Source organism: Magallana gigas, chromosome 3, assembly GCF_963853765.1.
Source record: "Magallana gigas chromosome 3, xbMagGiga1.1, whole genome shotgun sequence".
Taxonomy (NCBI): domain Eukaryota; kingdom Metazoa; phylum Mollusca; class Bivalvia; order Ostreida; family Ostreidae; genus Magallana; species Magallana gigas.
The window spans coordinates 8,931,271-8,945,003 of record NC_088855.1 but is presented as its reverse complement, the minus strand read 5'-3'; the positions used below and the strand labels follow the sequence as shown (position 1 = coordinate 8,945,003).

The 13,733-nt window shown below is 33.0% G+C and overlaps 1 protein-coding gene across 1 annotated transcript in view; it reads right to left on the bottom strand.

Moving 5' to 3' along the window:
* Window positions 1-1,095: 1,095 nt before the first annotated feature.
* Window positions 1,096-13,733, bottom strand: part of LOC136273599 (sterile alpha motif domain-containing protein 9-like) — a 30,521-nt gene continuing 17,883 nt past the window's right edge. The window contains exons 4-6 of the mRNA XM_066078384.1: window positions 9,058-9,131; window positions 3,015-7,921; window positions 1,096-1,478 (exon numbers count right to left, since the gene is read on the bottom strand). Coding sequence (XP_065934456.1) covers window positions 1,377-1,478; window positions 3,015-7,921; window positions 9,058-9,131 — 5,083 coding nt within the window. The 3' untranslated portion in view covers window positions 1,096-1,376. The remainder of the gene's footprint in view (window positions 1,479-3,014; window positions 7,922-9,057; window positions 9,132-13,733) is intronic.

The following is a 13,733-nucleotide window of genomic DNA, read 5'->3' as shown; positions in this document are numbered from 1 at the left end:
CCTTTTGGCAGCCGCCCGCCCGCCATTTTCACCATTTTATTAACCGGATTTTTTCGTTGGAAAACCCGGTTAAAAATGGAGGTATTGACTTTGTATAGTAATGCAGATCGTAACCCCTGGAAGAAGTCACTAAAAATATCTATTATGTTTTTTTCATTTAAACATACATAGCCATATATTTAACGTCGAACAATGTATGTTGAATTGAAATTCGCAAACAATTTTACTGCCATGCCTTTAAAGAGGCATGGTCACGATTTTGGTCAAATTCTAATTTTCTGTTTCTATTATTTAGAATGCTTTAGGTATACATTTCTAATGATCATATGAAATTTGAGAGTCAGTCATTCGTTTATAAGCAAGATACAGAGCTTACAACTCTTTACGTAAACAAGACTCGTGCCCTGTTTTTGTTTAAATAGGTTAAACATACCAGTAAAAATCTTTTTCAAGCTGAATTCTGATTCTTCTTATTCATCCTAAGCATACATAAACAGTTCATAACGTTTAACACAATCATTTAAGGTCTAAAACTGGACTTTTCTCATCCACATTCAAAATGTAAACAAAAGCATTCTTTACATAGTTAAGATTTGTGAGCTCTGTTACTCGCTTTTAACTCAACAAATGACACTCAAAATTTGGTTGCATATTAAAAATGCCTTACTTAAGCTTTGTAAACATTAAAATCGGAAAAATAATTTTTGACCAAAATCGTGACCATGCACATTTAAAATCGAGATCCAAATACTTTCTAGTGACATATTGCACAAATTTAAATCTAATCAGCATGAATATTAAAGCCAGAGCTGAGTTCTAACTCTGACTTGTAGTGAAACTTCTCTAAACCAAATTTTATTCGAGTGCAAGAACTTATCCCGAGAACCTCTATATCGCGAATAATTCTCACCGCAAACCAGTCGTTGTATTACAGTTGTAATTACAACAGGGTCTGGATAAGGCATAGTAGCGAAAAATAGTCCTCGCCAACCGATATATTCCATGTAAAACGCGAAATAAAGTCGTCATGAATAAGTTGGATTACATCGCACACCTAAAAGATAATTGTGCATGATAAATGAAAATTTTAAAGCATTGTTTAGTTCAGGCTTTATTATGCATACCAACACAATTTTTGATATTAAGAAAGGGCATCATGAGATATTCAGTATTACATGTTTCAGGATAGATACCATAAACATTGTTTTAGATTACTGTTAAAACACAAGATACTGGTCAACGTATAGCAGTACATTAAATAATGAAACCCACTTCAACAGATACATGTACACAAAATCAATGTCATTTTGCATTATATATAAACGAAGCAAATTTGACATGCATTAAAAATATCTGTCACTAGATCAGAATCTAATCTAAGAGTTCTCAACATTAGAGCGGTCTACAAATTCACAGCGTCTAAGCACCAAGTCTTTTCGTTCCTCCAGTAACCGCTTCTCTTTATTGATTTGCTCTCTCTGAAATAAATGAAATTATTACATATTAAATACCTTGATGTCATTACCATTGGTTTCAAAACTTTATTGAAAATGGTGAAAACCGACTTACAATATTGCAAACTGAGTAAGTACAAGGGCCGTTCAAATTTTACGCGGACTTTTTTAAATAGATTACTCTCTGAAGACACAAGCAAAGCAAAGTCACATATATCATCAACCAGCATTCACTTATTTGGTTCTAAAAAGTTTATCCAAAACATTGTATATGTGAAAGATTTTTGTTAATTATTTAATAAATGTCAAATAAACAATTTTGGGCACACATTTCTGAATGCACTCCTTGTCGATTATCTTAGAGAGACAGTACGGCGCATCTTATAAAAAACCGACCTTTAAAAAATTTTCCCATTGGGTTCAGTATTTTTGTATTACTCATGAATGTATAAACTTTCAAAAAATTACAAAGTTCTCCATGAAATAAATCTAACCATTTCACTAAAATTTATAATTACGTATAACCTATCACATAATTATTTACATCGCAACGTGTTACGGGGTTCAGCCTTCTATACTATTACGCATGCATATTTACTGTAAACAAAATACATGCAGGGCTCGCGAAGATTCTCCTGGACATGCTTGTTGATAAAAACATGTCTTTTCTACTTCTCCCAGGTAACAATTGTTCAAGGTTTTTAAAATAATCACAATTATTATTTTGTAAGCATGTATTTTTCGTGTTTATCATAAGAGTTGCTACAACCTGTATTCATTTTTGTAAGTGAGGCCCTTTGAGGGGTTACATGTATTTGACATATTTCATTTTAAAATGAACCGAAATTGGTAAACTATTTATAAATTATCGAGTAAGTGAGGATGTGTTCCGTTTGGAGAGCCCCTGTAACCTCGTATACCATGATGACCGTAGTCGAACGGATATCTTGTAGCTTTCAGCACGTGTCAATTACTGTCAATCAAAGTCCACGTGGTACAAATAAACGATATAAGATTATTCCGGTTTGTACGACCCTTACATTTCCAGAAGCTCATAATTACGTTAATTAAGTATGTGAACGGGATTTTATGTATTTCAACTATTACAACCAACGTTATTTCTTCTGTAACGATACAATAGGTAAATCTGAAGTTATTCACACATATGATTTCAGCTGTACGGTCTCTTTAACATTATAATCTTCAAAAAAATATTTAGGGATTCACATTGCTGCATTTTAAGTATTTTCGTAAGTCAAAATAGTACATGTAATAGTATTTAAAAAGCAATTGCAAGCATTTTCAATATCGTTTGTCGCCGTTCATTCAAAATCCAATCAAAGTTCTATAAAAATCCTATAAAAATTAATAAAAAAAGGTGTACATAAAAATTACTCAAATTATATACAAATTTGTTTCTGTAATTTTTTTTTGCTATTTGACGCCTGTAAGAATAGATTATAGTGCGTAGGCGTAATTTTTGAACGGCTTTGTACATACTAGCTAGTATGCTCGATCATTAAAAAATTACAGTAATTGGAGCCAGTACTCTGAAATTACCTGTTTTTGTGTATATTTTTTTTTAGTTTTGAAACTTTCAATTTCTTTCAATTCGGCATTAATTTTCCTCAGAGATTGCAAATACGCTTCGTGGGTAGCTACATCTTGCCAATCTGTCTTTTTCTGCTTTCCTGAATTTCCTTGTTTCAATACAGGTCCTTCTAGCTGTATGTTACTACATAACATCACAGGCCGTTTGTAAGATTGCTCCTCACCCTCGGATGGAGTCAAGTCTATTTGGATATATGCTTTTGGTCCACTCCAACTAAATCCAAGATAAAATACGACGCTTTTTTGCCACAAACTTTTTGGGCTTGGGTATGAATTCATAACTTTGATACTAGATGTATTTCCTGCCTTACTGACAAATGGGTACATGATTTCCCATCCATCACTAAGAAGTGTTCCTCTTAATTGTTGCAGTTTGTCTTTTACAGGCTTTGATCGCCACATAGCTTCTCCGTCTAAATTAGGCTGTTTACATTTAAGATCTTTATAATAGACTATCTCTTTCGAGTTGTTTCCTTTACCCAGAAAATAGTATGTTGTCACTCTCCGACGAAAAGAATGAGCTTCATCCTTTTGTTTACTGTGTATTTTGTAAAATGCTTGTTTCCATCTTTTGATAGCTTCTTCGACAGTCTCTACAGGACATAACTTAAACTTTCTTTTACTTTCGGTTGGCCAGTGGATCATTACAAAGTACATGAACGCCTCTAGTTGTGGTCGTTCATCCTCTCTGAGACGAAGAGTCATTTCATAACCAATCTTACTCCACTCAACTAAATTTCTGAAGTCTTCTTCTGGAAAAGTTTTATTTGTCATTTGTTTAACAAGCGTGACTGTTATAAGTGTTACATAATCATAAGCATTCGAAAACCTGGAGTCGATATTTTTCATCAGTTTTGATGACATTTCGTCTAATCTATTTTCTCCGTCTGGGGACGATCTCAGGTCTAATATACTTGAACAAGATCTACCACCTATGCGCTTGATTCTTCTTCTAATAAAGGACGCTGTTGCTTCAGGTGACAGATTATCAGGTATTTCGCTAGTTTGCTCCCCTAGATAGTTATCTAAGTTTTCTCTCAGCTGTACAAGTTCTTGACGCGGATTGTAACCTGCGTTCTGAGTAAAAATTTCTCCCTCTCTTTCATTTTTGAGCTGCGCAAGTTTGTCCTCTATAACTTGCATCGTCTTCTCTGATCGAGAATAAAGATTTTTCAAAAAGCTTCGGCTTTCCTCTGAAAAATGCTGGAAAATGGCAGGGTTATCCAGGTTTACTAGGTATGCATGCAATTCCGTTTTATCTTCGTCTGGAAACCAAAGATTCAGCAAATCAAGAAGTTGCACAATAAGACGTACTTCTCCAAAATAACCTGCATCATTTTCCCGTCCAAAATTGCTGTTTTCACTTACTGTCTGTTCTTTAGTAAAATTGGCCATTCCTTTCATGGCTAGTTCGATAAAGTCCTTCATTTCAGAGTCAGTTGGGGGTGTATCATTTGCTATACAATTTTTATATCTTTCTGTCAGTCTCTTTTTGTATATCTGTCCATAGGTATCCCAAAGATACGAGTTTTCGGGTTTGCTTTTCACTGCCTCTTTGGCGTAATGTTCTGCCTTTCCCCAGTTTGCAACATGGATGTAAAAACGAGCTATCTGTTGTGCAAGCATGGGATCTTTTGTTTTATTATATCCCATTTCAAGAACTTCGGCAGCTATGTCTTTCCCCTCTTTTTCTGCAATTTCCAATATCATAGGAGAAAACATTTCTTTCTTTTGATCTGCAGTAAATTCTCGTTTTTTCAAAACGTCTTGTATAATTCTTTTTAACATTCTAGTTGATGCGTTTTCTACGATGAACATTGGGCAACACAAACATTCAATCATCACTTTACCTATTGAAACATTTTCCTTTCCAACAATGTAGTCTAAAATAGCTTTTGCAAACAGTTTACTAATAATGGAAAGTGCTTGACCACCAGTCAAAACTCTAGCGTTTCTATTCAATAGTACCTCTGTTGATTGACGTAAAGTGTGTTCCCAATTCCTTCGCAGGTTTGATGTCCTCTTTCGCATCCCAGTCACACTGCCCATCGAAATTATGACATTGTCTTTTCTTTCGGCCATCAGTGGATCAAATGCACTCAGTGGTACAGATTGAAAGTCAATATCATAAGAATTAATCAGAGACAAATATTTAATGAGTTTTATCTCTTGATCAACGTCAATGCTATCAACAAATTCTTTAACTGTACGTTCAATGTACTTTGCGTCAAAATTTTCTTTCAAAATGTTAAACGATATGAGGAGTTTTGGATTCACCCCTTCGTTGTTCTTAAACCTTTCATTCAATGACTGGTATTTTCTTTTTAGCCAATCCAATTCTCTTTGGGACAATTCATGCTTTAGTTGAACTGTGTTAGTGTCGGCAAACAAAGGAAGGTTTGCTCGCCTCACACAAAGAAATAAAAGGCAATAAATTGTTCCCGAATCATTTTTGCCACTTGTTCTTGCTTTGTATTCAAGCCGAGAACATAAGTCCTGTATCTTTTCTTCGTCACCATTATCAATTAAAATGACCGGAGGCTTCGGATTGTCCAGATCTTCAAAGCATCTTAGTCTCTCTATCTGATTACAAGTTTGATCTGTAATTTTTCTTACTATTGCACATCTGTTGTTTTTTCTAAAACGCCACAGCGTATGATGGGCTGTAGTGGTTCCACCGGCCCCTGGTTGGTGGAATAGTTTAAAACAAGGAACACGAGTGTCATCAACTCTTTGTTTGGGTTTCAGTAACTTTTCAATGCTTTCTTGGATTCTTTCTTGTTGTGATCGCAGAAACACATGATCATCGTCAAAGTGTAGGTTCCACCAAGTCACTTCTCCTCCTCGATAAAACGTTTCTTCTACTAGCTGTCGGTGCTTTTCAAGTTTATCATCATCCTTACAAATGTCATGATTTTCGCATTCATTTACACTGAGAATTTCTAGATCACACAATTCATTCCTAATTTTGTCTTTTAAGTAACAAAATGCACCTGCCGATGTTGGTAGTTGACATTTTGATGCCATGGACAAAGATGTACTGACTTCTTTTACAATGTTATTTAAATGCCTCCAAGGTAATCCAATAATGCATCTCTCTTTCAAAGTTTTCTTGTCAACACTGTCTCTTCGCAGTAGCTCATCGCGCCAGTTTTCTATCAGTTTTTCGTTCTCTGACATTGCAATCCATTGATTTTGAAATTTAAGGATTACTTCTTCTGCTACTTCAAGCATGATGTCATAGTTTTTTGAAAAAATGAGAAATATAACAAGAGCTCTTTCATTTGGAATTTCTTGTTGAAGAAATCGTGTAACTTCCTTAAAGCCTTCACTTCTTTTCTTTTTCCATTCCAGCCTATTTAATGGTGGTTTCTGCAGAGGTTCATACCCATTACAAAATATCCATGGTTTCAATTGACTTGTTCTCAACTCTTCAAGAACATTGTTTAGCTTGTCAGAACTGTTAGCATTTTCTTCACTGCTTCTGTCAAAATTGTCAGTAGTATACACTTTTACTACTCTTTCTAGATCTGCATCAACAAAGTTGTACAAACATTTTTTATCCAAGCTTGAATGAAAATCAAATATCGCAGATGGCTCTATATTAAGCAAGAATGCAAAATTTTCAGAAACAAAATCTTCACTCATTGCACTATCTAATGGACTGAGAAAGAGAATGGGATATATATCATTTGTAAGTTTGTCATTTCCGGCAGTATAGAAATTGAGAAATTGTTCTCGCAAATTTTCATACTCGTTTGACGATAATGAGCTTATTTCTGTGTATTTTCTGTTGTTTGCAATTTTAATTTTTGCTGCCATGTAAGCTTTCAAGTCATCATCGACCAAAACCTTTGGAACATTTTTTTCAAATTTGTAAATCCTTGGAACACTTTCATTTTTCTCATTTTTCAACTTCAAGTAGAAAGTGTCATGAGTTGTCAAGCTGAAATTTGGTACAATATCAACTTCAACTACAAACAGTTGTTTATCACGTTCGTTGGAAAGCTCTTTGTGGTGTACTTTGACAAACTGAGGTGGTCTTAAACATTGTAGCACAATGCTTAGCTGGTCCTTGTAAAAGGATGCTTTAATTTCTTCATAAAACAGATCAAGAAATCTAGACTGGTTTATTTGCAATCCAACCACTTTTCCCTCTAGATGACCATCTGCATCACAAATTTCTGATATTCCAAAGTGTATTGTTCCATTTGTGCGATCCGAAAAACATGCACCAGCAAATTTAACTGTCTCCTCTGCAATCCATTTCATTAGTATTGTTTGGTCTTGCTCAATTCTATGTCGAAAACAATGTAAGGGTTCTATCAAATCTGATATGAACAAATTGCTTGTTCTGAAAACCGCATGTTTTCTGTAAGCATCGACTGCTTTTGCTGAAGTATCAAAAGTCCGAAATATTTCCTTAAACTTTGTCTCGGGGTCATATTCATCTCCTTCATTCTGACCTATAGATAAATCTCTTTTCATTACTTTAGTGTCTTCGATACCCTGACAAGAAGCTTCTGCAATTTTACGAAACGGGCCTTCTGATGACTCTTCTTCTAAGATGGATTTTTTAATATTGAAAAGTCTTTTTTTGTCTCCATATGGCATATCTTTAAACAACCTATCAAGGTCATCCATATCACAATCTGCAAATACTTTTCCATCAATTTTTTCTCGATCAAAGACCTCCAAAAACCTACTTTCTATTTCATCTTTTTCAAAATAAGGTGCCAAAACATTTTTCATATCAGGCGTCTTCAAATCTTTAAATTGCTTTGGAGGAATATGTTTCTCACTGCTCTCCAGTTTATCTTTTGTAGCGATAAATTCATCTTTTGCATGGATTGATTCTGTTGATTTAAGAAATCTCTTTATAATCATATATTTGATTAAAATAAAATGTTTGTAACCACTTACGAACGTTTAATGATGTTATTGTAAATTATAATATTTTTAATGCGAATATTCATTTTCTAAATAAGATGATAGATTATGAAAATAATGTCAGTTTTCATTAGCAGAAGACGATTCTATCAGTAGCTTTATTAATGAAAGAAAAAGTGAGCAAAAATGCATGTCTATTCCTTTGACTTTAACAACAACTAATTTTCAACTCAAGAAGGCCAAAATTTCTAGAAAAAATAATTGGAATATTTACACATTGTGTCCGAAACACCTACTGTTTCACTAAATTCAATGCAGTGATTTATTAAGAAGTTAAGTTACAAACTATTCATTACTATTCAATATCTGGCCAACATAGAATGTTTAAAAAAGGCCAAAAGAAATGATGGAATCGGAAGTTCCTGATATATCTAAACATTATGTTTTTAAATATCAATAGGGTTTCACGAAATTCCGAGCAGCTGTGTATGAGAAGTTACGCTCACGAAAGGTTCATTACTACATATGCTATCTATTCAACACATTGCTGAAATTCAAACTCAAAAGGTTCAAAATTATAATGGAATCAAACTTTCCTGATAATATTCACATCTACATCCTATATACCTCAAAATTTATATTGATTCCATACAAGGTTTAGAAGAAGCTGTTTATTACTAAATGTATATTCAATATATTGCCGAAATATTCTAGTTAAAAAGGGCCAAAATTCCCAGAAAAATAATGGAATCAATATTTGATGGCAAAATGTACATCTGCAGTATACTTTATATCCTGAATACGTACAAAGTTTCACTAAAATCATTAATGCAGCCGTTTAAGTGGGTTTGCATTTACAAAAGGACTGACTGACTGACTTTATGACTGATAGATTGGCAAAAACCAAAAACATTAACCCCCTTGCAACTTCGTTGCTTGGATTTTGAATGTGTATGTAATCATAGCTAGTGTGACTAGTGCTACTAGTTACTATTTAAGGTTGGGTTTAAATGACAGTATGACGAAATAACAGACTTATTTATCTGGATAACAACAAAACACATGATTTGAATAATTATTTTCCAGTTTCAGAAAAACAAACCAGTGTCTGTACAGCTTTCTTCTTCCTCTTCAGATGTTTCTAATTCTGTTTTGTCAATGTTGCAGTACTTCCAGCTTGAAGCTTTTAAGAATCTTAATCAAAGTATCATATATCATGACAGATTAACTTACTTATTATCATTATTTTAACAACACAATAAAATGCTTTTTTTGGTGATTCATGTAGGTATGAAGGTACAAAGCAATACTGAAAAATAAATAACCCACACTAAAGGAAATCGAGGTCAGGCTCAGTACCCTTCTGTATAGGTTTGGACCAGTATTTAACCAGCTTAAGACTCTAACCCAGTTTCACCTTCTTTAAATAACTTGATAGTGAGGATCAAGCTCTATATCTGACTCTTTTTTTATATACATATACACTGTATATGCAAACATGCAAATTCGAATGGGTTATTACCAGTATCAGGCTTGGGGCGAATGACATGTTAAATTGATGAATAACATTACCATTACTTCCTGAATATGGGCCTAAAATTATCATAACCATTATTTAATTTATTGAAGTAATGCATTACATTACCATTACATGAGTAAAGTAAACATTACCATTACCATGATAGGAAGAGAAAGAGAGAGGGAGAGAAATTATTTTCAAATGGGATATAATACTAGAAGTAGTTTTTAAGTTTTAAGAGAGCATGGTTGGACAATGCATTCTAGTTGTGCATTCATTTTTGCTTTTAAGGGCGTATGACTGTTTTCTATTCTAATAGAGCGCAGCCAAGAGAAAGGTGGTGATTGGGGCGTTTAGCACCTCTTAAAACAATGGTTTTCATACTTAGATTATTCTGGGGTCTCTGTGTACAGTTGTTGACACATTCTTCACCGTAAAGAATTCATTGAACGCACAACTAATTGGAGTACATTTTTCAAATGATACGAAATTCTAAATAACAACACTCTTAAAAATGTTATGAAATTGTTTTGTTATAGCTAGTTATATTAAGAATGGATTTTTAATTTTTTTTAATCATACAACCAAAATATTTTTATCTCAAGAATTTGTCTTCTTTAAAACAACTGTTAATCAAATACAATTTCAGTTATTCATTTCATCAAAATTTTACAAATGACCGTGCACAGAAAAGCATAGTAATGCCATGAAATGCCAGCATTACACTAGATTTTGGGAAGTAATGCATTACATTACTATAACTTGTAATGCTAAATTTGTGGCATTACACATTACAAGCTTAACTTTGAAGACATGTAATCCATTGCAATGTATTATCATAATATTTAGAATTACCCCCAAGCCTGACCAGTATTTTCATGTACCTGGATATTTGACCTGCTCAGAAGACTTTAATCAGTTTTTTTTTTTTTTTAACCTCTTCCAGCATCAAATATTGATGGCTTGGATTATTAATCTTCATCTAAACCTAACTATCAAGAAAATAAGTATTGCAAGATGCAAGTGCTCTATCTAATAAGTTTGGTAACGTTAGGACCATTAAGAAGTTAGATGAGGGTACCACTCTAAATATTTAACTTGATGTTGATACAAAGTGTATAGCATAAGCTCTCCGTCTATTGTCTTTTTTCCCTTAAGCCTAGGGAATTATTATGAGCATGGTAACTTCAGCATTATTTATTTTACATGTTTATTTTTCCTTCACTTAATTATATATCATCTATATACGATACTTGATTTCCTGTCCAATAAAACTGATAAAATATCAAAAATTTGCATTGTCAGTTTATAAAACTCTATGATTTTATAAAGTTACATGTATATCATGGCATAACTAGGATACTAGTACTTTGTTTTTATAAAAACTAGAAAACTGACCAGTCAGGAAAGGCCCCGCTATGACAATTAATATAGAGAAATGAAAAAAACCTTTGAATTCCATCCTCTTTATATTAACAATGATGAAAAATAAATTCCCGGCAGAAGATGTAAAGAACTGGAATATATAGGATCTCGTGATTTGTAGTTGGATATGATTTTCATCCGACAATTAAAGTGTTTTTTTCTTGATCCATATATTTTTTTTTATTTTACAGAATATAAGTATTTGGACTAGAATGAAATATATTCTTTATCAAATACCATCCTTTAAACTGAGGGGTAAAAATATTAGGGTGCAGCTCATGGAATGAGAGTTTAATTTGCTTTCAAACAAACATCAGTGCAGACAAAGGTGTTCATTAATCTCGATATGACAGATAGAGATAAGCCTCTAAATTTTCTGCAGCAGGCAAGATAATTAATCCCAGGGGATTAATTGTTCTGCTCTCTCATCCTTTTCTTCTAAATTTACAATAAGATTTTTTTTTCAGAAATGACAGAATGGGGTTATTATCTGATTACCTGTTAAAAGACAAATATTGCACAGCCTTCCATGTTTACAATGGTAACATTCTCAGCAGTTATCTCTCTTTGCCCATTCATTCTCAGCAGTTATCTCTCTTTGCCCATTCATTCTTATGCATAGTTAGGAATCTACCCCACCACCCCAGCTCCAAACCAGAAGACATAGAGAACCAAAATTAACATCAAAATATGTATTTCTGCCTACTGAACTACAATACCAAATTTGAACTTGATTGGGCAACCATAAAAAAAGTTATTAGAAAAAAACAGGAAATTTGTGGACGGAAGAGTGACAGACGGACGGACAGAAGGACGGACGGACAGAGTGATTACTATAGGGCACCCGCAAATCCTTGCGGGGCCCTAATTACTTAATTTCTACATTACTTTAGCTCTTATAAGCATATTTTAATAGTTCTATTCATAACATCAAAACACAAAATTTCACACGAAGTATTTTAAAAAAAGAGAAAAGCTGTCAATGTGACAGCAAACTGGGTTTTCTTTTGTGTAAACAGTATCCATAATCCATTTGTCAACCCTGAATTGATGAACACTACCTATCCAGAGGTAAGGGGTACTCTATATGCAATATTTTGCCAAACATAATGAAGTTCAAAAGCTGGTATTTTTCCATAATTTAAAAGAAATCAAAATCCTAGCAATATGCACACCTCTAATATATGTACAATTTATCTGCATAAGAACAACTTCCTATCATAAAAACTGCAGGAGGAGTTATCTGTAAAATAAGGGTTACTTTTTGGCAACCGCCCGACCGCCCACCTACCTGCCATTTTTACTATTTCAATAACCGAAATATCTTCCTATTTTGGACAAGAACTGTCCTAATGGGACTAATACTCCCGCATGGCTAATTTCAAATGGGACAAATAATTGAATTAAATAGAGGTTTGGAACACATACAAATAAAAAAAATTCTAGAATTGTAAAAAAAAATTAGTTAACAAAGGAAAATCAAAATTGTCTGAATTTCACTGAAAATACATATGTGTAACAGTAATATATTTATCTGATATCTTTTTTTTATTCATTTGTTTTAAAGAAAAACCAACAAAATGACAATAACCCCTCCCTTTGCAGTAAATGGAAATACCGACAGCCAAGCAATGCTCTTCTGTTGATAATCTTTGAATATCTTTCTAATAAGAGGCTTGACATATGCAATTAGTTGTTTCAAATTTACCTCACTTTCTCCTATGGTACAATGGAACTCCGTATCAGAAAACTGATCCAATAGGACTATGATTTTCTTTATTTAATAAACTCACAAAACATCACCATAATTACCATACTATGTAAAAATATGTAAAAAAAGTTTAATATTACAAACAATTTTAAAATTGCCAAAACACTACAATCATATCAGAAATTTTGAATTTCATTTAAATTAATGTCCTATAAGGTCACTTCATCAATTTACTTGACAAATAAATTTAAACAACTTCTAAAAAAGTAAACTTCTTTATTAATAATGATATTATTTATTTCTTTAAAATGATAAAAACTCTTCGTTTACATGAAACAGTTCTAAAAAAGCCCCAAAACCACTGCCCATTTTACAGATAATCAATTTTCCCTATTAAAACACATGCTCCATCTAAACCATGGCTCAGATAATGGCCACCTTGGGACAAATGAATTCAGCCACACTTGTCTTTGATGATCTTATTTGGCTTCTTAAAATTTATTATTGACAAACAAACATTTTTAACTGTCAGTTGATAGAATTCTTATAAAAAAAATAAATTTAGTTAAAACATGAAGACAAAAAACCTCCATCTGGTTGTATTTATATAAATATATTTTAGAGTGTTTTAATACTATTAATTAATAATAAAATCTGTTAGGATTACCTCCCTTACTTTTCAACATCAGTGTACAATATATAGAAAGCATTATATCTTGTCTGATCTTAAAATGAATTGCAGGTGCACATTTTCAGATGGTGACCAACATACATGTATGTACAAATTTTCAGACTGTTCCATGTAGTAGTAAAAATTTCTATAGGGGGCACAAAGTTGCGTCTACAGACAGAAGGACAGACAGACAGACAGACAGGATGAAACCTATATACCCCCATAACTTTTTTTTGCAGGGCTATAAAAATGTAGAAGGAGTTATCTGTACAATAAGGGTACCTTATATGCAATATTTTGCCAAAAAATGACTGAGTTCAACAGCTGAAATTTTTTTCATAAGTTATCAGAAATCAAAATCCTAGCATCCTAATCCTCTGATATATGTACAATTGATCTGCAAAAGAACAACTTCCTATCATAAAAACTGTAGAAGTTATCAGTACAATA